The sequence below is a fragment of the Amblyomma americanum genome, chromosome 3 (genome assembly GCF_052857255.1).
Source record: "Amblyomma americanum isolate KBUSLIRL-KWMA chromosome 3, ASM5285725v1, whole genome shotgun sequence".
Taxonomy (NCBI): domain Eukaryota; kingdom Metazoa; phylum Arthropoda; class Arachnida; order Ixodida; family Ixodidae; genus Amblyomma; species Amblyomma americanum.
This window is the reverse complement of record NC_135499.1, coordinates 163498936-163523721: the sequence shown is the minus strand read 5'-3', so window position 1 is coordinate 163523721 and position 24786 is coordinate 163498936. Positions and strand designations below refer to the sequence as shown.

Here is a 24786-nt window from a genome sequence, read left to right as displayed (position 1 = left end):
ATAAGAATGAAGTGGAGTGCATATAGCAGGTTCTTTCAGATCATGAGTGGCAGTTTACCAATGTCCCTCAAGAGAAAAGTATGCAGCAGCTGTATCTTAGTGGTAATCACCTGCGGGGAAGAAGCGTGGAGGCTAACGAAAAGGGATCAGCTCAAGTTAAGAAGAACGCAGCGTTCTATGGAAAGAAAAATCCTAGGTGTAACGTTAAGAGACCGGAAGTGGGAGAGTGGGTGAGGAAACAAATGCGGGTTCATGACATCCGAATCGAAATCAAGAGGAAGAAATGGGCTTGGGCAGGGCATGTAATGCGAAGGCAAGATAACCGCTGGTTATTAAGGGTAACGGACTGGATTCCAAGAGAAGGCAAGCGTAGCAGGGGGCGGCAAAAAGCTAAGTGGGCGGATGAGATTAAGAAGTTTGCGGGTATATGGTGGGCGCAGCTGGCAAAGGACAGGGTTAATTGGAGAGACATGGGGAGGCCTTTGCCCTGCTCTGGGCGTAGTCAGGCTGATGATGATGATTGTGAATTCCGCATATATCGCGTCATACCCTTAACGCTGATCTACAACAGAATCATGAGCAACAGGAAATGCTAACACATTCAGACGACCTACCCAAAATCATCTAAAAGTTTTATTTCTGATTCCATGCCAATCGTGACACCTACCCATCTCTCATTTTGTCACCTCAGGCCCAGGTAGCTTTTTAAAACGTGTAACACTGATAGCTCGCGGCCAGTCCTCGTACCACTACCGACGCAGTGGTGCAGCGGTTAAGCGGTGCGCCACTGCACCGGCACATGGCTGTCCCCGGGTCTTATGAGGCCGAGGTTGCTCTTCCCATGCAATGCGGAGACAGAATAGCTTCCACAAACCTCATTTTTGCAGAGAGAGATATTCGGGAGGCTGGCAATCTTGCAAGTAGGCCTCCTGTGATCGGAGCCATTTCCTTCTTAGTCATTGTCATTTTTTGCTGAGTCATTCTTAGTCCGGTGCCTCCCTCCAAGCAGAGAGGGGCAGGAGAGCGAGAGGGGATAGTGGCAGATGGAGAGAAGGCAATCCTTCTAAACACTGCCTGCCACGGTTGGTAAGTGTAGGCTTCGCACAGAATTTGACGCTTATGCCTACACCCGATAGTTTTTGTTGTAATGGCCCTCCTTATAATCTCGACTTTAATTATGCGGAAGGAAAAAGATGTTCTATAGCACACCGGGTCGTGTGCTACTCGCAAAGGTGCGCTATGGAGCTATGGAGCGGTGCGCACTCAGACCTGGAAAGTTTAGACATCTTTCAGACGCCATGCGCCCCCTTTGAAGCGGGAGTGAAATCAATAGGTCACGTGGCTCCACATTCCCGGCCATCTCCCTGCCTGCCCTTACGAGGTCGCTGCCTGTGCCTATTGGTTGCAGGCGCGGAGGAGACTGTCGCGTCAAAGGAACGGCGCGACTCTGGAGCTGACACTGACAAGCCAGTTGACAGATGAGCGGCAAAGAACGCCCGTCTTTATTTCCCGTTTCCTTACATACCGGCATGCTTCCAACGTGCGCCGCCTTATCACGGTTGCACATAACCGTGTGCGCACAAGTGAGGATGACACCACATCCCCCCCCTTTCTTTTCTTCGGAAAACCAATAGCAGAAAAAAGTACTACAAAGAAGAACAGATGAAAAGCCACACACGGAAAACAATGCAAACCATACACCGCAAAGACCAAGATAGTACAACTAGTTTGAAGTTTATTTCTATTTCAGTAAAAAATGAGGGACCCGAGACAAAAAGTGAACGTTAATTCACTTGCCGGCGCTCGGGCCCCATTACATGGCAAAACAGCGAGGTGTCAGTAATAACCTTTGGTGCACTTACATTTAGGCAGTACATCCCAGTACATTTACAGACACTGTAGCTCTTACTACGCATAGTTCGGTCTTTTTTGTTGGTAAAGGTAAAGGCACAATATGAGTGATAAACATGTTCAGCGAAGAACAGCAATTGTACATAGCAACAAACCCGCAAAAAATCCAAAAGACACAGGAGAAACACACTGCAGGAAAATATAATAATAGTAATAATATGTTTTGGGGGGAAAGGAAATGGCGCAGTATCTGTCTCATATATCGTTGGACACCTGAACCGCACTGTAAGGGAGGGAATAAAGGAGGGAGTGAAAGAAGAAAGGAAGAAAGAGGTGCCGTAGTGGAAGGCTCCAGAATAATTTAGACCACCTGGGGATCTTTAACGTGCACTGAAATCGCACAGCACACGGGCGCCTTAGCGTTTTTCCTCCACAAAAACGCAGCCGCCGCGGTCGGGTTCGAACCCGGGAACTCCGGATCAGTAGCCGAGCGCCCTAACCACTGCGCCACCGCGGCGGGTACTGCAGGAAAACCAGAAAAATTACATTTGCGAGAGAAAGAATGAATGTATTGTTTTCTTACTTACATTTTCAATATTAACTTTATTTTGGCGAAAATAATTTAACAGAGTGGGCAGAGTATGTGCAAGCATTTGCCGGCCAAACGTCGTTCGTACGAAAGGTACCGTCCAGTTACGAGCAGAACGCGAATGATATGTTCGTGTAAGCGTTGTTAAATTGGCGATCGAAAGCATTGTACTCTTAGAGGTTGTTATGTGCTGTTTTTAGCGAACTGCTAAGTTATACGAGTAGAGACAGTGTACTGACATTACTTTAAAATTCTTAAAAAACGGCGTAGTATGAGTGTAGTAGTCTTTTCCAGCTATATGGCGAATAGCCCTTTCTTGTAGTGCATATATTTGGTTTTAATTTGTTTGTGTAGTTCTACCCCATACGAGGAAACAGCTAGTAGTTCAGTTGATACAAGAATAACCAGTTTTAGATAAGTAGCTTAATTTTCGGCGGTAGGAATAAATGGAGTTTTGCTAAAATACCTACTGTTTTTGACAGGCGTGAAATTATTCGATTTATGTACCTATCCCAAGGCATAGTTTTGTTGAAATAAACACCAAGCGTTTTCATTTCATCAACAACTTCAATAGCAGCATGGCCAAAAATTTGATTATTATTTGAGGGCATGATAGGCATCGGAGACTGCCTTGTGGAAAAAAGCACGGCTTTTGTTTTGGTTACACTTATCTCCAGTGAATTAAGTTTGCTCCAAGCGCTTAAATGATCTAATGATTGATTTATGTTATTTAAAAGCTGGCTGTGATCATTGTTTCGAAATAAAAGTGTTGTGTCATCAGCGTATATTATATATTCTGGCTTTGTCTGCCCTGCTCGACAGATACACCTGGACGTGTAGAAGCAGGTTTGGTCGCGGGTTAAGTGATGCCATAACGCTCCGCCTTCTTTACTTCGCGGCCATAACGGGTGACATAAGCCCCAGACGTACTGTTGTCTGGTGCAGCCGGAGCAGCAGTGGAAGGAGCTGGTGGAGGGGTGGGAACTGAATTTTCCGTCCCGGAAGTTCCCCTGACACTCTGCTTACTCCTGGGGGCTCTACAGCTTGCAGTGTTCGTGGAAGCTCAGGGATTTCCCCCCGGGGGTCGTGGCTCTCCTCTGATTTTCACCTATACAGGATCAGTGAATGCCGGTTCCTCTAGTTCCAGTCCCACGTCTGTCCTGACGACGTAGGACCGCGGCCGAGAAGCCCGTCTTAAAACGGCTGCACTGACCCTACTATCTTTGACCCACACCCGATTTCCGGCTTGCAACTGTTTAAGCTGTCTAGCAGCGTGATGGCTGCCGAAGTTGTGCCGGCCGCTGCTTTTCTGTGACTGCTTCGCCTCTCCTGACAAAGATTATTAGGTTTCTCGGTTTTGAGGGTTTCTACCGGCTGAGATGCAGCGGTATTGTTGAGCGCAAAAGACTGTTCATGAGTAGTTCGGCAGGGCTTTTGCCTACGGGACCTGGAGTGCTCCTGTATGCCAACAGCGCTAAGTATGGATCTGGTGACTTTTCTAGCAATCTTTTGATGGCTGGAACTGTGCGCTCCACTGCACCGTTAGACTGCGAATACCTGGGGCTTGACGTAACATGTGTGAACCCGAACGCTTTTACAAATTCCTTGAATTCTTGTGACGAAAACTGGCTGCCGTTATCAGTCACCAATGTTTGCGGTATGCCATGCCTGGCAAAAAAAGCTTTTCAGCTGTATTATAACAGCAGTGGAATTGGACGACTTTAACAAAGCAGCCTCCGAAAAGCGCGAAAAGTAGTCCACAACCGCAAGATAATGCCTTTGGTTGAAATAAAACAGACCCGCTCCTAGTTTCTGCCCGGGAAAGGAAGTCGACTTCTACGGCATGATTGGTTCTGGCCTTTGTACTATTAGTCTGGCGCACTCTAAGCAGCTGTTCACTGCCTAAACCAACTCTGAGGTTGGTTTAGGCAGACAGATTCGCGAGCTCGAGCGCGACATCTTACGATCCCTTGATGGCCTCTATGCAACGCTGCCAGGACTCCAGCTTTCATCCCTTGAGGGATGACTGGGCGTTGATCACGCATAAGCACCCCGTCACATTCTATAAGGTGCGCTCGGTGCGGCCAAAAAGGCCTCAACCAACTGTTGACATCTGCGAAACGCGGCCAACCATTCCGGCAATAGAACAGTAGCTTTTGGCAAGTAGCATCACTTTGTGTCGCCAGCCGCACCTTATGTAGAGGGGATGATGACGTAAATTCGCTGATGGAGCCTTGAACGAAACTTGAAACCTCATCAGGCGACAACTGGCCCCACACCAGACTGACTTCTTTACAAGGAGCCCGCGAAAGGGCATCAGCAGTGACAATGTTTTCCAGGACAGACAATGGTGAAGGAAAACCTCATAAGCCTCATACGAAACCTTTGGATTCTTGGCGGTAACACGTCGATGGGGGAACCTGCGCTGCCAAGGTGGAACTGCAATTGTTCCATTCGGTGACTCAAAACTGCTTTTGTCAGCCGCTTGGGCCGCTGCGAATGCGAGAACACATTCTGCGCGATTAGATAGCGTTTGGCTGACAGCATTCATTGCCTAGCTTCTCTCGGCGTAGCCCAGATAGCTGACGCACGGCACGTGCGCCTTCGACAGAGCGCGCAGGCTCACGCCAATAAGCGCCTGAAGGTGGCGCGGGAAAGTACTAATAGTAATTGAGGAACGATTGAGAAGGATGGAGGAAAAGCGGTGGGCTAGGAAAGTTTTCAGATACCTGTATATAAAGAATGTTGACACGAAATGGAGAAAGCGAACTAGAAAATTGACAAGCAAATATCTGGACAGCAGTAAGGGGGCAAATCAGCAATTATCGGTTAAGAAAAAGGTTAAAGGAACAGAGAGAGCTTTGTGGAAAACAGGGATGCTGACGAAATCGGCACTAGAAACATACCGGACCTTTAAACAGGAAATTGTCAAAGAAAATATCTATGATAATTGTAGGGGAAGTTCTTTGTTGTTTGAGGCCAGGACTGGAGTTTTGCGGACTAAGAAGTATAGAGTCAGGTACCAGGAGATAGACACTTTGTGCATTGCGTGCGGAGAGGAGGAGGAAACGGCTGAACACTTGATACTTTTCTGTAAAGGGCTTCACCCTACAGTGGAAGGCAGCGGAGCTGACTTACCCAAGGCATTGGGGTTTAGGGATAGTGAAGGAAAAGTGGATTTTAAGAGGTTAGAAGTAACCAAGCGAAGGTTATCTGATTGGTGGCTAAAAGCAAGACAGGAGTAAAATTTCACAAGACATGGCTAGGTGGCTTGAGCCACCGCCCGATGTAAAGGGTTCAGCCGTATCCATCCATCCATCCAGTACTACCCAAAACTGCTTGCTCTTCTCGCTAGGCAGTGTGCTATAGCGCTACAATCGGCACCGCAAACTTGAGCGCAAGTTCCGCATTGGCGATTTTCCTAGGAGAGCCGGTGATCAGTTTCAAACTGGAAGTCAAGCCCTTTTAAGTAACATTCTAGGGGTTCGGCCGCCCAGATGAGAGCGAGCGCTTCTTTATCAATTTTCGCGTACCTCTGCTCAGTTGGTGTCAAGGCATGGAAGATAAAAGCAACAGGCCGTTTCTGTCCATTTGCCTGCTCTTGAAGCAGCACTGCTCCGATGACGAACGAAGATGAGTCAGCCGATAAGACTGTGGGAAGCGTAGGATCTAACTTTGCAACACACTTTACTGACGACACCAGCTGTTTCAGAGCAGCAAACGCTCTCTCCTGCGGTTGGCCCCAATGCCACTCTTTTCACTTCACGAGCAGTTCACGAGGCGGCGCAGATAGTTCGGCTAGGTTTGGAACAAACCTTCCCAAATAACTGACCATGCCCAGAAACCTGCGCACGTCCGGTACCGCTGACGGCGCATCCATTGCTTTGATTGATTGTACTTTCGCAGGGTCCGGTTTGATGCCAGTTGAATCAACAACGTAGCCCAAAAACACTTACTCGCGAACGCCAAAAGAGCATTTAGCCTGATTGAGTGTGACGCCGGTTGTAACAAGCTTCCTTGGACTGCAGGCAACCTTTCATCGTGTTCGGTCTTTGATGGACCAAAATTCAATATGTCATAGATGAGGTTTACTACTCCCGGCAGACCATCCAAGATTTCGCCCTTGCGCTTCTGAAAATATTCCGGAGCAGTAGCTACTCCAGATGGTAACCGGCAAAAATAGTAGAGTCCGAGTTAGCTTACAGTTTCGAAAAATATGATGCTCCTTCAAGAACGCCCAACACATCAACTTTCCGCAACACGAAATGCTCCTGCAACACACTCTTGTTCAGCTGGGTTAAATCTACGCAGATGCGCACTGTACCCGACTGCTTGAGCTCTGGCACCCCACTCGGTTGGCTCATCAACTTTTCTAATTACTCCTTCTCGCTCCATTTTGAGTAGTTCGGCTTTCACGGTCGGCTTCTCTTAATGGAATTGGAACACGACGAGGTGTGCTTATGGCGAAAGGTGAAGTACCCTCGTTCAGCAGAATGGTGTATTCACCAGACATTGTGCCAAGACCCGAGAACTATGTAGGGTACATGGTTTCAAATTCGTTATCCGACTGGACATCGACAAACTTCACCACACCAAGAGCCTCAATGGCTGGTAGCCCCAAATGCACAGATTCTACAACATCTGTCTGTAGTGCGACTTGCTGTTTCCAAACAACTTCTGCCTCAAAGGTCCCTTTCAAGGAGTGGCGTTGACCTCCTCCTCCCGTTAATACTGAGCGTGGCGGCTGTAACCGCGAAGGCACTCCGGGGAATTCGAGTAGAACGACCGAGACTTCCGCTCCGGGATCGATCTTAGCACATACCGGCACCCCGTTTATAGTTACCTGAACAAACTTAGCATTTGAACCACTAAGCATTCCTACAAGTAGCTTTCTGGCTCTGACTGTAGAGCAGAAACGCCTACATCATGGTTGGAAGGGTTGCTCATGCAGACCACTGCGAAGTGTTCTTTGGCTCTACAGCTGTTACACCGCACAACCCGAGCAGGGCACTTGAACGTAGAATGGTACGAGTGTCCACAAAGCCGGCATCGCTGCAAGTTCTCCTGACTCTTCTGCACTGGGCATCCCGTAGGTTGGCAAACGTCGCTGTTGCGGTAAGTTGAGGCCCCCGTCGTCTTCCGAGCTACAGCCCAAACTTCGGACTTCACCTCGCTGGGGCGTAGTTCTCGCTGTTGTCGCTGAACCGTCCCCTTGAGGCGAGCCTCTGCAGGAGCTGTGTCCAAGGTGAGACTGGAATCCATCTGGAGCGACTCTGACAGTGCGGCATCTGTAAGTCCGACGACGAACCCGTCCCGTACCAGACGAGTTCGGAGGGTGCCGAAATCGCAGCGGTCGGCCAGTACATGTAGAGCGGTTACAAACTGGTCGACTGACTCCCCGGGCTCCTCTTGCCTGCGGTGGAAACAGGCGCTTTCGTGCACATCGTTATTTGTTGCCTCGAAGTGAGCAGAAAACTTTTTGCAGACAGTCGTGTAGCTTTTCGATTCTTCTTCAGAGAGAAAAAAAGTTTGAAAAATTTTCCTGGCTCGCCTGCCCATGCTGTATACAGCAGTATCCGGACATTGACTTCTGGCCTTTCGTTCAGACCTGTGGCGTATCGGTAGTCGCCGTACTCCTGAATCCATTCTGGCCACTCGGATGTCCGGTGAAAGTTGAAGTTTCCCGGCGGAGGAATCGCCAGCGCGGCAGCCGCACTGCCGGGCGTTGACGTGGAGGTGTCGGAGGTGTTCACTGCACAATCTGGTGTGAGCCGAGAGCCACGGCGCCGCCCCTACGAACTGGATCCCACGTCTCACACCATGTCGCGTCAAGGGAACGGCGCGACTCAGGAGCAGACACAGACAAGACAGTTGACAGATGAGGGGCAAAGAACCCCCGTCTTTATTTCCCGCTTCCTTACGTACAGTGGCGATCAATATGAAGGTGATCGCTCGAGCGGCGACCGAGGAAAGGAGCAGCACCACGTTACGTCATCACCCTCCGTGGCGAGGGGAACATCAGAGTAGCTTCCCTCTCTCTTTTCGCTGTTCCTTGAGCTGCTGTCACTCCCTTCTAGCAAGTCCCAAATTTCGTTGTATTTTTTACGCGTCAGCAGAAAGATACGCACGTGTCGTAATCTTGAGCATATTGCTAGACCGGACGCAATCAATTGGAAGTTAATCGTGCTAGCGTTAGCCTATGGTAGAAAAAGCCACCTTGCGCGGCATTTTTTCAACTTTCAGGAATGAAATTACGCTAGCTTCCGTTGCACTCAGGCTCTTTCACAAAGAGCGGGCAGTCTTCTCAGTAACGATAGTATCAGGTTTCACTTTTTTCTTTAATTCCTCATTTGCACTGCACACTGCCGCATATATTAGCTCTGCGAGGGCAGCACATTTTGAAGCTCCCAGCTGATCGAAATTATTAACGCAAAAGCGATACATGAGTAATCGTCAGGAGAAAGCGACGGACGTTGCAGCGTCCAGAAAAAAAACGACACCAAAAACCGCCCATGGTAGTCGGTAATAGGAATGGAAAGTGCTTTCTCTTGCCCATTGCTTGCGTGGGCTCCGATACTTCGCTATAAGGGATAACTGCACACCTGAATTTCGGTTAGCAATAGAGTGAATGGAGGAAAATCAAGAAAGTGAAGGCATGATCTATGTCATTCTTGGGGGGGGGGGGGGGGTGATAATTGAATACTCATGATTGGGATAATTTAAGTCAACCGCTTAAAGATCAGATACTGATCTATGCCATCTCGAATCAGCACTTTCACATTAACAGCACGAATATAGTCTCAAGTGCCCCCGTATCGTTTCGGTGCCCTCTACTACGCAATTTCTCCGTCTTTTCTTCATTCCCTTCTGTACCAGGGGTAACATCTACTGTGCTTTCATTTTCCTGTAACTACAGTACCACAATATTATAATACTATCAACTGTTTCGGTGTTTAGCACTGCCGTTCGTTTCTACTCTTTGCCTGCAGCCGCAAAAGTTGCTATTAAAGAGTCAAAAAGAATTAAGGTATAACATTGATTAATATTTTATTCACTGCAAATAAAAGGATAATTTTCAGCACGCTGCACTCATCCATAACATGCAACATAAACTCTGTCGATAATGCCCGCTTTAGACATGCATTGACTTTCTATCAATACTTGATAGGGCGCCCTCCTTTCCTTTGGAGGTCTTCAATTCTCCTGGGAAAAGATGCATAGAGTGACTCTACAATGGCCGGGTCTCCTCGAATGCGATTCCATTCGCCTTCTACCGCTTGCCACAATGTTTCTGGACTCCCTGTGTCCGGATGCACGCGAGCCAGGTTAGCTTTTATAATCCCCCAAATGTTTTCAATTATGTCGAGGTCCGGACTCCGCGGAGGCCACTCCAGCTTTGCGATGCCACTGCTGTTCAGGTAGTCCTGCACTACAGATGCAGTATGTACAGGGCACCCATCATGTTGAAAATAAAAGCAGCCGTCCGGAAAGGGTACATTTATAGCATATGGAAGAAGAATGCTGCTACAAATTTCTATGTAAGCTTCCGCTGTGAGCCTCCCCGGAATGCGGTACAGCGGGCCAAGACCTGCGTAGCTGATGGCGCCCCACACGTTCACAGAGACACGTCCGCTGGCAGCAAAGTTCAGGACGTTGTCCTCATCGTACCTTGCGGAAAAGAGAAAGAAAAAATCAATTTTGAAATGCGCAAAAAGCATGCGCATTCCTATCTTACTATGCTACCTGGATCCGGAGACCCTCCAGACGCGGAGGCGCTGATTCCAGCAAGTGGAAAATGTGGACTCGTCGCTGAATATAACTTGCTGCTATTGGTGCGACGTCCAGTTTCTGTGACGCGTGGCAAATTCTAGCCGTTTCTGAAGGTGAGTTGCTGTAAGGAAGGGCTTCCTTGCGGCTACGTGACTCTTCAGTCCTGCCTAATGAAGTCGCCTTCGAATAGTGGGCAGACTAAAATCAACGTCGAGCTGCTCGGCAATTTTTTTTGCTGTTGTGAAGGGGTCTTGGACGGCTGCAGCTACGAGGAGGTGGTCTTCCTCTTCAGTCGTTTTCCTGAGCCTGCGACGATGAGGGGCATCCGCTACACGGTTCTCTCTGAAATAGGCGTTGATGACACGGTTTACAGTTTTCTGTGGACGGCCTACTATGGCAGCAATTTTTCTCTGGGAGAAGCCTGCCTTTCCAAGACCGATTATTTCGCTTCTTTCCTCCGCAGTTAACCGCCGTGGCATATTGGGAGCAATTGAAGGCGGGAACAAAAGAAACGGCATGTGTCACGAAGAGGCTCTTATAAGTCTGAAATGCTCGCCGGAAGCTGCACACTGCGGACGCCCGATGACTTTTTTTTTTCTGTGCATCACCAGTCCGGCGCATGTGGGCCGTAAAAACAGTGACAGTGTTATCAAAACCTGTGACGGCAGAAAAACCCGCCCCTGCCATATTGACAAAAATGAAAAAGAAATGATATACAATTCAGATAAACCGAAGCCCAGAGAACAAACACAGGAAAAAGGTGGCGAGGTAGTGATAGGGGTGACGGTTGTAGCCCGGAAGAGCCTACGAGGGAAAGAAGGCAACGCAATCTTTATCATCGCAGTTCCGATATAGGCCGCTATGCAGCTGGAAAGGCCCGCCGGTCAATGCTCGCGCGATCACCTTCATATTGATCGCGACTGTACCGGCATGCGGTGATCAGCTTCCAACGTGCGCCGCCTTATCACGGTTGCGCATGACCGCATGCGCACAAGTCAGAATGACACCAAAGAGACACCATGGGAAGGCACACAAGAGCGGTGGACGCCACGAAGGGACGTGGATTTTATCTGGTGAAAGCTGTGCGCGTATACGCTGCTCTTTGCATCTGCGCAGTGACTGCATGTGACAGGAAGCAAGCTTTAAGACATGTATGCTTTTAATAGCTGCGTCAGGACATTTTTTTTATCGGAAAAAAAGTCTGCAAATGAATCTATGGGAATCAAATTTTGTACAGGGTGGGTGAACTCGAAAAGTAACCGCTGTGACAGTTGTGCACACTATAGCGCCTTTGAATCTACACCTGAAGCAGATTTCACCTTACCCGGCAGACGGTATGTGCTCGACCCACTTCGCAGTTGTCGAGTAGCTTAACCAGAACTGCCGCTTCGGCTAACACAGAAGGGCAGGTAAAAGGTAGACAACACTTAGCAGGAACATTTCAGCGCATAACTTTGCGACTCGTGCTAAGCCAGCTGCTAAATCTGTGCTCAATCATTCCCGCTTAATTTGGCCTGCGGCTAGGTGCCATCAAGGGTAAGGGGTTGGATAAGTCCCAGTACTGACGCATATCGCACCGCTTAATTGATTCTGCCATAGATTTTTGTCCAGCGCAGCAATTTGCTTGCGCTCTTTTGCTCTGTTTTTGCTAGTTTTTGACCACGCCATTTCGGACCGCTTGGATGATTGAGCGGAACAGCAGCGAGGGCATGGATACTCGTTACAAAAGGCTTAGCCACCGTCACCTCATTCCATTTCACTCCACGCTAGCACTTCGTAGTGCTGATGGGTATACAGACAAAAAAAAATCACAAGAAGATCATGAAACCTGATTCATAAAGCTGCGATAGCGGTTGGACTTACACTGGGGGATTATACTTTGGTATCTGTACTCTAACGAACGCTTCTACCATAACCCGAACCTTCACACAGGCGATGGAATTTTTCTGGAGGATGAGGTTAGCGGAGGTGGCACAGTGTAAGAAAATATTTAGGTGTTGATACTCCGCCAGGCGGCGCGACCAGACAATGTCTGCCGCTCCCTGTTCTTGTTTTCAACGCGGACAGACGGCGCCATGTGATATAGGCTTGTCAAGTCGCCAAGCTGCGGCGGCTGTACTGCAGGGGTTGCGGGATGGTTTGGTGTCAAAGCGCGTCCGTGTGCTTGTTTGTGCGGAAAAGCCTGGCAAGGCTCGGAGGGATTGAAAGTACTGTCGACACTGAGTCATTTTACCGTACTTCGTGTTCTACTTGCTGGAACTGAATGACTGAGCGCAGCAACAGCGAGGACACGGGACGGTGGTCCCTCGGAGCTCGTTATCAAAATTCATTGACTGAAAAATTTTTCATTCATCCTCACAACTGGTGAGAGCATCGATAATTATAGCGTCTCAAAGATAAAGGGTCAGCCTCGACGCGCACGCTTCCGCATTTGGGCCAAAAATCCTATGCGCGCATTCAAACATTGCTTTAGCCGCCGCGGTGGCTCAGGGGTTATGCATGGTGCTCGTCTGCTGACCCGAAAGACACGACTTCGAGCCCGGCCGCGGCGGTCGCATTTCGATGAAGGCGAAATTCTGGAGGCCCGTGTGCTGTGCGATGTCAGTGCACGTTAAAGAACGCCACGTGGTCGAAATTCCAGGAGTCCTCCACTAGGGCGTCCCTCATATATCCTGAGTTGCTTTGGGACGCTAAACGCACATAAACCAAAACCAAATATTGCTTCAGCAGTGTAATGATGCGAAGCTGTGACGGGGTGAGACTCGCCGTGCGAGAACATGGTTAACGTGGTTAAACCGCAATGTACAATTTACCTTTCAAAGAAAGAAGACAGTGCATGAATTTTGCACTCGATTTGTATTTTCTAGGTATTGCTTAGATATCTTATTTTTTACACAGCTTGCCTGTGTAGTACAAGGCATGCATCGCGATCCTATGGTGGATGTAGCACCCAGTATAAAACATAAGATGTTGCGAAAGTGGTGTGGTTTGATTGCCGCTATAATGCATCTGTATGTGAACCCCAACCGTACCATTGCTTGAACTGCGACACAGTGCAGAAACCAGTACAAACCAGAAACCGGCTACCCTGTCCCTCTTAAGCTTCGTTGAAGCCGCACGCTTAAAACTCGCAGCCAAATTACATTTCCCAAGCAGTGCGTAGCGCTCGCAAACGCATCGAAAAGGTAAGCTCTCCCGTCTTTCTTACGGCTTCCCTATTGTGTAGAAATGACGGAGTTCTGCGGCCGGTTTTGCGCGCAACGCGAAGAATAGGATCTCAATGCCCGCACTTCTTGGCACCGCCGGTCAGGATAGTAGCGCTGCTCTGGAACGAGAGGCGATGCTCCCGAAGGTGCAAGTCGAAGGAGAGCGGAGAAGAGATAGCTTTATTTCGCGTCCCAGGTTCAGGTGGCTGGCTCAGATCGGTGGGTTGGAGCTGCAGCTCGGCACTGTGTGGTGTTTACCCAACACGTGGGGGATGTGGGCCACCGGAATAGAAGTGGCGAAAGCTAATGGCCGATTAAAGTAGACGATCCGAAGTGTCGCTTCAAATCCGGCGAGGAGCAGAAAATTCTCCAAGGTGTTAACATGAGGTGAGAAATTCCAAGGTGAGAAATTGAAGTAGACTATAGAAAAACAAGCCACGCTCCGTGCAACGCGAGGTAGGGTGGGGTGATACAGGGTGGCGTGCGATTGCTCCACACCCAAGCGTAAATTCTAATACAAAATCGTGTTGGTCTAATATATTCTTGTATTTGCTAGTATAGGTATCGTATTAGTCTGATACGAGTATGTATTAGTCTAATTAAGGGAAGCAACATGAACAATATGAAACAAGAACAGCCTTAAAATCTAAACGCATCAGCAAATGTTGCGGTTCTTAAACTAGCAGAACATTACATGAATACCTGCTCCGTTTTACACAACCCACAATGAATATCTGGTAAATCGTTATTTGCATAGCTGCGTCACTGATACAAAACTCGCCACCAGTATAAATGGCAGAGCATTTGACAGGGGCTATAAAATCCCAACTGCAGGGTGCCTATTTACTCGCAGTAAGGGTAGAGGACATGTAGTCTGTATGTTTTTCTTATTATGTCGAAGTGTTCCCAGAGGACGTTATTGTTCGCGTGCTTCAAATGGACACCTTTGTCATGGTAATAGCACTGCAAATGCTACACAACATAAGGAAATCTAACATTTTATTCCATTCAAATACTTAAAACCTTTTTGCTAATTTACTGTTAATTGGTGATTAGTCTAATAAGAAATGCAGCAAATGGGAATAGTTTATGAGATTTTATATTTGATACATTTCTCATTGGACTATTTTTCAATCAATTCTCGATAAGCAAATAGGGTATTAATTCTGATATTAGAATTATCACAAGGGTACAGAGAATTGGAATACAGGACCTAAGAGTGAATTGCCAAATGAAACACGGTTTCGGATTCGTGAAACAAGGAAACGTGCTCCGGAACTCCGGCTGAAATTCGCTACAAGTATTATGCATTTGACTTCCCCGTTCCTGTTGGGCGTTTAGAAACGAATTTTTTTTTATGACGACGCCTTCCAAGGCCGTTTACTTGATCGGTGACGAGATGGTTCAGGGTCCTTTCAGGCAAACTGTTGTCGTTTATACTGACGGGCCCACTCTATCTGGCCTCGTTGGTTCACTCTTCCACGACAGACTTCATTGTCGGCGATGAGATGGGCTCTTTTATTTCCTGAGGCCCTAGAATTAAAATATTGCATTTCAAGAGCATTGTTTGGACGATGTTTGCTCGAAACTGCTGAGGCCGACACACCGTTGATTCTGTCGAGCATCATTTTTGCATTTTGATGAAGGTGAAATGCTAGAGGCCCGTGTACAGTGTGGTGTCGGTGCACGTTAAAGAACTCCAGATGGCCGAAATCAACCGGAGCCCTACCATACGGCGTCCCTCATATATTAAGTAACTTTGATACGTTAAACACTTTAGATCAAACTGAACAAAATCCAACCAACCCAAGCTTCTGAAGCAGAGATTAAAACTTGCGCGAACATGATTATGAAATCAGTAAAATAATATAAACTAAGCGTTTGTTCCTGTGTTTTTTCTTTGCCGATAATCTTGAGCGGTTTCTTTCTTATACGCAACACGTTGTCATGTTTGTGGATGTGTGCGATAACTCATTTTATTTTCTTGGAGACGGAAAGACCGAGCAACTCCGCTGGCTTTGCTCGTGACCGTTATGCACCGATGCCCAATGCGACCGGCCGACCATCACACACAGCGTCGATGAACGCCGTTGGCGCATGCACCAACGCATCGAGCCAAGGTGGCGCTGGTCGCGACTAACGAAACCTCCCCCCCCCCCCCCCCCCCCCGCACTTTGGACATCTCTCTGCCGAGGAAACTTTTATCTGTCAGTTCATAGTGTGGGCGATGCGCCGTATGGAATGGAGGGAAAGGAAGCTTACCACCTTGCGCTTGAGTGACGTGCTTTTCAGTGAAAGACGTATTAGTTAAAATTTCCAAATTACAATGTCGCAAAACTCAACAATTGGCAGCATGTGCTCCCCCGTAGCAGGTGGATATTTAGAGCGCGTACTCGACAGACCGTAGTGAATAGCATCGTGCGGCAGTTTCTCCCCGCAAGAATTGGCGCACACTGTGTACAAAGCGTCACCGGTGAATTGCAGTGTGTGCTCACTTAAGACGTCGTGGAAGACGGGCCATGCTTTAATATGGTGAACATAGACACGCACATTTTCCCGTTGATAGTGGAAAACATTTTATTGTGCGAAACCTCTCCACCACCATGGTGCACTCTCCCGCACAAGTGTTTGCTGAATAACGTAGTCTGCAATGACCAAATTCACCAGGGATGGCCAGGTTGTCTTGCGTTGCAAACTAGTATGCAATTTTCTTAGATGGTATGACAAAGTACTAATGAGCGTCGTAAGATAGTACCGGGCTGATATTCCAATGACATAACTGTAGCCTCTCGCCCAAATTTGTTCACTCTGGACATGTTTAACTATTTCATGCACCTATTGTGAGATTTCTGGTATTAATCAAATACTTAAGTCCCGTTGACATTGCTATTGCCCCCAACACTGTCTTGTGAGGCCGGCAGCGATCTGTAAAAGAACAAATAGTGATTTTGAACGTGTGAACATGTGTCAACTATGTAACACATGTATTCACGGCAAAAAAAGATAAAAAAGCAGTTGTACCTTACAACTCTTAACTGTTAGCGCTTAGAACAATTTAGCCTCAGCCTAGCAACTGCATTTTTGCGGAGCAGATTCTCTCACTGAAAACGGTTGAGTGCGATGAAAGCCCACGTGCATTGCTTCAGGGTAGCATACTTCACGTGGCCTAGTGACTGTCGGTCCAGTGTTCTAGATCTAAAAACAAATGGAACAAGCTACCTTGTTCAGATGCTTGATTTAAATCATTACACATGATGAAAAACTATTTTAAATTTTATTTCACCTTCTTTAGCTCTTTGTGGTTGCGATCGTTTTCACTGATGTTCAAGATGTGAACGAAATGCAAAATGCTTGAATAATGAAACTTATTTTTCATGTTCTTTCTTTGCTGACATTTTGTTTTTCTTTTCTGTTCCTGCAGATGACATAAGGAGAGTCAGTCTTCTGTAGCGGAAGCTACTACATAGACCATCAAAAAGAAACGCATGCTCGAAGACAATGTCCCAGATAGCATGGATTATTAATAATGTTATGAAATTGCTGTACAAGTGGCAGTAACTTTACATGTTATGTTGGAACGTTGTGCTTATGTTAAAAATTAAAAAAGTGATATATGTTGCATTATAAAGTTTCGATAAACATTCAAAATAAACATTAAGCTAATCCTGTGTTCTAAATATAGGGCCCTTCGGTTTAGGTAAAACCCGATTTTACCCGATTCTGGCACCCCGAGCAAATTTGTCAAAAACGCATTACACCGGATTTCTGGCCGAAAATAAGCCTTGTGGGAAGCTTAGTTTCAGAGTGGACAAAACTGAGAACACCGCAAGAAAAGTAGCGGACATCTTGTGCGAACACTCTGAGGGTTGCTTTATGTCAAGCGATCAGTCAAGCGATCAGGTTTCGATTTATCTCGGAAATGCTGTCACAATACGACAGCTACGCGGTCCTTTGGGACTTTAAGAAGCAGCTGCAATGATCAGTTTTTAACTTCATGGCCACACATGTCCCTTCGCGTTTTTCTCTCTTTAGTTGCAAGATAGGTAAAACAAAGCAACACAGAATGGTGGGGCTCTGCTCTAACCTTCCAGTCGAATTTCCGCTCGTTTTGTCCGCACGGGCTTCCTCTTGAAAGCTGCAAGCGAAACGAGCACAGCACATATTTCACCACACTTGTCACCTGTATGCATATAGACAGCAGCAGAAGTTTACGGCATGCGAGTGGGCAGGAAAAAAATGTTTCGACGCCTTCACACTAGCGGGTCGCCTGAAGCGCAAGTGTGAGGGGACGTGCATGTTTTATTTGCTGGTAACGGTACCAGGCGACTGGGTAGCGAGCCAACGCTACAATAAATTTGTTCTCGACACAAACATCCCCTGAACTTCTGCTGCCGATTGCGTATAAAAGGCATTTTTTTTTTTTGCAGCCATTAAGAAGACTTGAAGCACATTTCTTCAAAATGTCGGCTTGTTACTACGGTTTTTTTCCCTCTTCTCGGTATTGTCAGTATGCTAGAGGCTCATCAGTGTGACAATTTAGTTTTAAGAACACTTAAACTAAATTTTCATTTCCCCTGTTTCAGTTTCACCAGTCCACTCAAGAACAAGCTTACTGTCCCTCTGCACATCAAAATTGACCAATCCAGGTGTTTGACGTTGAGTAACTTAAAAAGAGCAACATTAAAGAGTCCCCGAAACGGCTTCTGTCGGAACGAGCCGATTGGAGGCCATGAACTAATTCACATTAGCTTTGAACTTTTTCTCCTGTGGCCCCGTATAAACGAAGCTGCAATCAATGAAAATTTAATCTTCTTCCAAGTCACGGTTTTTCTTCTACATTCGTCCACCCCCGCGGCCGGGTCTGTGCTCCGCCCATTAAAATATCGTAATTATCTCACGCCAACGTCTTCGACTTTAGGTCGGGTGTGCATGAACACTGAACAAGCCCATCGGCGAAGCTGCTCCCGCTGACCGCCGTTGTGCCCAAGCCCTCCGATAAAGGAAGACCATAATTTCGCGGCTCCTACCACTTTTCCGTTCGATTCTGACAGGAATTTTACCTCTCCCCTTATGCCCTATATAACGTCACGCGCAGTTACGCAATGCAAAGATGCGGTTTCAGCCGTACACTGATTAACACGTTATCGCAGTTGTCAGCTCCACAACGACTTGAAAATGTATTGATTCATCCGGTTTTGCAAGTAAGCCACCTTTGCAGTCCACAAAACATCAAGGGTGTTTCAATGCTGCACAGAAACTCGAAGTGACACGTTTCAGGTACGGAAACGAACTAGGCTCTTACGCGAGCTCTTGTTTTCTTTCTCGCGGTCACATTCCGCGATCCGCTTGAAGTGGTGTGTTGGCTTCGAGCTATACACGCAGTTTTGAGATTGAGAGGAAAACAATAAGAGAGCTAGTATTAGAAGTAACTCTATGGCTTGGCTAGTTTGAAAGATTGCAAGGATTAGAGATAATATCGATCAGAGAGCCTAATGACATACCTTGCCCAGGTGATGTGGATAAGGAAGGCTAGAAACTCGCCTTATCTTAATCGATTGAGCAACGAAATTTACAAAACATCATTGAATTTATATAACTCATCATCATCGTCATCACCACCACCATCACCACCATCAGCCTTACAGCGCCCACTGCAGGGCAAAGGCCTCTCCCATACCTCTTCCATTAACCCGACCCTGTGCCTGCAGAGACCACCTTGTCCTCGTAAACTTTCTAATCTCATCCACCCAACTCACTTTCTACCACACCCTGCTAATCTTTCTTTCCCTTGGTATTTAGTCCGTTTCCCTTAAGAACCAGCGGTCATCTTGCCTTAGCATTACATGCCCTCTCCGTGCCCATCACCTTTCTTTATTTCGACTAGGATTTCATGAGCTCTGGATCTTTTCCTGTCCTTCTTTCCTCTCTTCTTGCCTCTTAACGTTACATCTGTCTTTTTCTCTTCCATACCTTCCTGCGCTGTCCTCACTTTAGATTGAACCCTTTCCGTCCACGTTTGTGCCCGATATGTGACTACCGGTAAGATACAGCAGTTATATGCTTTTCATTTGAGAGATACCTGCAGACCGCTATTCATAATTTTAGAATACCTCTTAAATGCGCTACAACCCAATCTTATTCTTCTAGTTATTTCACTCTCGTGGCCAGGATTTCTGGTCACTACCTGCCGTAAGTAGATGTATTTCTTTGCCACTTCCCACGCCTCGCTACTTATTGTAAACTACTGTCACTTCTGAGGCTGTTGAACTTTACTTTAGTTTTCTGCCCTTCAATTTTTAGACACACCTTTCTACTTTGCCTGTGTATGTCACTGATCATGCTTTGGGACTTGTCCCCTGAGTTTCTTAGCAAGCCAACGTCATCAGAGAATCGCAGATTGCGAAGGTATTCCCCATTAACTCTTATCCCCAACTTTTTCCAATCCAGGCCTCGAAATACCTCCTGTAAGCAAGCGGTGAATAACAGTCGAAAAATCGCGTCCCCGTGCATAACACCTTTCCTTATTGGAATTTTAGTGCTGTCTTTATGGGGGGCTATGGTAGCTGTGCAGTCGTTATAGATATCTTCCAATAGTTTTTACGTATGGCTCTTCTACACGTTGGTTCCGAATGCCTGCATGACTGCTGAGGTTTCCACTGAGCCATACGCTTTCGCGTAATCCATGAAAGCTATATATAAGAGTTGTTTATATTCTGCATATTTAGATGTCACGTTATTGATAGTGCGATTATGGTCTATTGTCGGGTACCCTTTACGAATACCTGCCTGATGCTTTGCTTGATTGAAGTCTAAGGGTGTCCTTATTCTATTAGCGATTACCTTTGTAAATGCAGTGTAGGAAACGGACAGTAAACTAATCGGTCTGTAACTTTGTAAGTCCTTGACGTCCCCTTTTTTATGTGCTATTATAACGTTAGCGTTCTTTAAGATTCCAGTGCGCTCCAGGTCATGAGGCATTGCGTAGGTAGCATGTTTTTCTTGCACAATCTCTACAGATCTTGGTGGAAAGACTTTGATACAGCGATCTTTGATCATTAAAGAAAGCATTATTTACCAGGTGGTAGACTAAAACAAAGCTGGTGCTCATGTCACGTGATGAGCTTAGCAAGTGAGATGGCTGTTCGGTAGGTTAAGTGCAAAGACAAAAGCGGGAAGAAGAACTAACGCTGCGGTTCCGTCGCGATACCGTAACTTCGTCGGCGATCGCAGGAGATTAAGAAACTTGCTGGCAGATATGGTCCTCGGGTCATGTTTTCAGCCTCGACAAACTATCAAGGTTATGCCCTTTGAAAGAAAGTCGTAGCGTGGCACAACTAAAGGAAAATGAGGATGTGGTGTTAGGCATGTATCACCGTTCGTTGCCTGCAAGGTCGGAACGGTCAAAGTTCCCTTCTGATGTGATACGGTGAACTTTGTTCAATGTGGACGTTGTTTGAATGTGCGGCTTATGGAGCATGCGAACTGCCTTGATAACGGTCACACTTGGAGCAATTTGGTGCTTTATTGTCGCAGCTGCAGCAAGCGCAAGGACGGGTATTGTCCGCTGTTCTTGGAAACGAGTGTTTTGTTCCGTCACCGGGGTCGAGTGATGCGGGAGTTAGTAGTAGCCTTTCATATATCGAAAACCGGGAAATCACGTGTTCGCGAACCATCGGTTAGGCTTTCTGGAAGGGAGATAGATCATTTCGGTGATCGAATGAAAATTTATGTTAATAGCTAATATTTCCCCGCCGGAAGTCTGACACGCGGAACGTGATTGTTCTTGGATGTAGTTGTTTTTTTGTGCATGCATGCAAACCTCCATAAAAGTCTTGAGATGCGATTAATCTCTGTTTGTCATTAATTTCGTTGTTTGCTAGAGCTTCATTTTTTCCACAGTCAACTGTGGGTTAACAAACTCGCTCAATTTTCTGCCCTCTGGCAACTAAGTTCTGTTGTGTCTGTTGACACAGGTGATTTCCTGCCTTGACGTTTCTTAATCAGATCTTTCGTCTTCTGAGGGAGAGCTTACTGGTATTAAGGTTGCCATCCTTGATTGGAGCCAAACATTTGTTCTTCAGCCAGGTCCTGAATTCGTCTACTTTCCTTCTCACTGCTAGCTCATTGATGAGCTTCTTTTCTACTAATTGCTTCAGTTCCGTTTTCAAGTTTATGCTAATTGGACACCTCGTCATCCTTTGGTCACTACATCGTACGGTTTCCAAGCACCTCCACGTCCCGCACAATACCAGCGTGAGTGCACAATATGAAGACTATTTCATTTTTAGTCTCCCTAACCGGGCTTTCACTTCCGGTTCGCCCATTTGCGGAAGAAGGTATTTGTGATCAGTAAAGTACTTCGTTCTGCGAACTCTACTAATAACTCTTCTTGCTGTTCCTAGATCCTATGCCATAGTCGCGCACTGCCTGGTCTCCAGCCTGCTTCTTGCTTAGCTTCGCATTTAAGTCGTCATTAGGTACAGTACACTGTGTTTTCTCTTTAGTCATTGCCGATTCTACGTCTTCATAGATGCATTCGGCTCTCTATTCATCATAGCCGAGGCCCGTACCACTTTCAGTCTGTGCCTCCTATTAAGCTTGATTACGATGAACTACCACTCTCTCGTTAATGCTGTAGAATTCCTATATATGTTGCCAGCTATATCATTGTGGACTAGGAGTCACTCACTAAGCCCAGTTTCATCCCATTTAATGCCCGCTAGTTCCTCAAACAACACTGCTAGACTAGCCTCACTGGATAAGGTTCTAGTGTTAAACGTTGCCAGCTTCAGTTTCCTGTGGCAGCCTGTCCGGAGCCAGAGATTATTAGCATCCTTCGCTGCGTCAGAAGACTGACCGCCGCCTTGATCTGTTGCTCCACAGCAGCTGCATACTGATGACCGGGGCTTAACTGGCGCACTCATAGAGGGAGTGCTGGCCAGTTACTACACCACGGTGACCAAATCCTAATCTGATGAGTGAGTGCATTGTCGGCTGTGGTCACCGAGATCAGACCGCAGCCCAAGCCTGTTTTTGCAATTCCACCAAAACGCGGATCTTTTTTTTGTCGCGCAGTTCTAATTGAGAAACACCGGTAATCGAACTGCGGTCCTCTTGCACGCAAGGCGGATGCGCTACCTCTACACGATCACTGCCCTTTAATCACTCACGTTTCCCCCACTTGACAAACATTCAAACTGACCTCCGTTACAGCTTCCCTGCATTAGAGTATGACCGCAACATTTGTTTCAGAGTCCTTTCAACGCCTCTAGAAAATCACGGGGAATTGCGACACAGGAAAGGGCTGACTTGTGGCAAGAGCTAATTTAAGGCGCTTTTTATTAAGCAATAGGTTTCAGAATGCATGATCTCTTATCCAAATCAAAAAGAGGATTTTTGGAGAAACTGAAGCATCAGACGGGTAGCACTTGCGTCCTTACTTGTTAGGGGGTCGTCGACAACTTCCAAGCCGTCGGTGTAGCATCCATCTTCCCTTTGCCAGCTACGAATGGCTCGAATCCACTCAGGCTTGTAGAACTCCGGGAATCCGGCAAGTCCACAAAAGCCAACTGTACAAAGAAAAAAGCACGTGACAAAGCTTCTCAGCCTAGCGATTACAGTAGGCTGCCCGTTTGGCCTCATCAAAGCAGAGATATACAGATTTTGCTTAGTACTCGCAGAGTCGGGTTCTGTCTCGGAAGAACAGCCAGGTTCTACTACCTCGTGTACGCAATATGTAGCTGTTGAAAGCACGAACCGAGGACAGAACTTCTGAATAAAGAAACGAAACGAACTACCCTGTTAGCTGACACGCAGAAAGCCACGGCAGCGTAGCGCAAAAAAAAAGAGAATTCTGACGCAGTTGCGGATTCAAAGAGTGCACGGTTCTTTGTGAAGCATTACTGGAAAGGAATTGAGAGCAGCGGTGTACAGACGGGCCACATCCAACTTTGAAAAACAGCTGCATCGCGGATTCTGACTGCTAACGCATCTGGTCATGCATTGCTCTTCGAGCTTCACAGACGAAAGTGCAGACGTGTGCTGGCACGCATCAATATATAATTTTTTTTCTCTGTTTGTGATACTAACAGTGGCGACACTTTCTGTCCTATTTTTCTGATGTTCTTCGCTAGTCCTCACTCCATCCCCATAAGCTCGCCCAGGGCCTAAGAAGCGGGAAAGAAACAAACATGAAACGATAGTGTCATCCTGTGCGTGTTAATATTTTCTTGAAGTGGGTTCAAAACAGCGCCTGCGCTTTTGAACGAACGATAAAGCAAGCGCGTATACAAAAAGTTCTGCTGTCTTCGTCCTTTAAGAGCATGCCACAGCTGTTGGCATGTTGTAGAGGTCGGCAAATGTATGCAGATGCGTTGAACGTGCCGCGCATTGCATTGCACAAAATAACCCCAAAGAAATCTCAGACGTGATGCGGGAGGTGAGAAAGAGCAGGGAACCGAAGTGGAGCTCGCAGTCACTTTGCACTGGCAGAGTTGAATGCAGCTCATTTTCGACGAAACGAGAGAGGCATACCGGCCGGGACGAATTCAAGCGCAGTTCCCACTCAATTTGCCTTTGCAAAAGATGAAATCGTAGCCGCCGGTACGCCGGACCTAATACTTTGAAACCAGGAGCAACTTGCTTACGCACGTTCTGAGTAGTGTGCGCGAGGCATCGTTCTCTCAAGGTCCTTGTGAAGTCTATAAAGTTGGAGTGGGAAGTTACATGCCATTTGGTCCTTGTATGAAGAATGGGACATGTTCACTAGCGCAAGGAAAGGGAGCGAAGACGCGGAAGACACATTCCAAGTCTAGCGTTGCTGTCCTGAAAGTGCAGCTTAATTGCTTCATGTTTTCCTAGCTGTAGCTGTTTTGAGTCCAAAAACGAGTCTTACTGCGCCTTTTGCAGACTTTTCAATGCACGTAAAATCCAAGATAAGTGTTTCTTCTTCTTCTGTTTCTTTTCAGAGAAACCTGCCTCCTGTTCATAGCATTTGACGGCTATAGCTTTTCTGTCAATGAGCAGCTTGCATGTAATACAGTGAAGCTATAGTGTGCAACGCTTTTTAAATCCGAAGAGAGCCAGCTTGCGTTGTCGAATGTGCCTCGGCTGTATAAATAACGCATCTTGCAAGGGCCGCTGATAGTCGCTTGGATTTTCGTGACTGCCAGATAACAGGCCCTGACCCCTGTCAAAGTGTGTTTGTATGTCAACTTACAGCAAGCTTTAGGTGCTTGTGCTTTTGTCAAACAAGGTGCTTATGCCAACTTGAACACGTATAGCGTCTCAACGTTTTAAACTGAAAGAATATGGTGCAAGAGCCAAGCAAATGCAAGGGTTCTAATTCACTAAATGGCGCACTATAATTTT

General features: G+C 46.9%; 1 protein-coding gene and 1 pseudogene across 1 annotated transcript in view; both read right to left on the bottom strand.

Annotated features, from left to right (window-relative positions):
• Positions 1-7318: 7318 nt before the first annotated feature.
• On the bottom strand, positions 7319-13135 carry LOC144124229 (uncharacterized; annotated as a pseudogene).
• Positions 13136-15975: 2840 nt separating this feature from the next.
• The window catches only part of LOC144125326 (UPF0764 protein C16orf89 homolog), a 79194-nt gene continuing 70383 nt past the window's right edge, over positions 15976-24786 (bottom strand). Inside the window, exons 7-9 of the mRNA XM_077658603.1 lie at positions 22857-22985; positions 17501-17551; positions 15976-16341 (exon numbers count right to left, since the gene is read on the bottom strand). Of these exons, the coding sequence (XP_077514729.1) occupies positions 16244-16341; positions 17501-17551; positions 22857-22985 (278 nt within the window). The 3' untranslated portion in view covers positions 15976-16243. The remainder of the gene's footprint in view (positions 16342-17500; positions 17552-22856; positions 22986-24786) is intronic.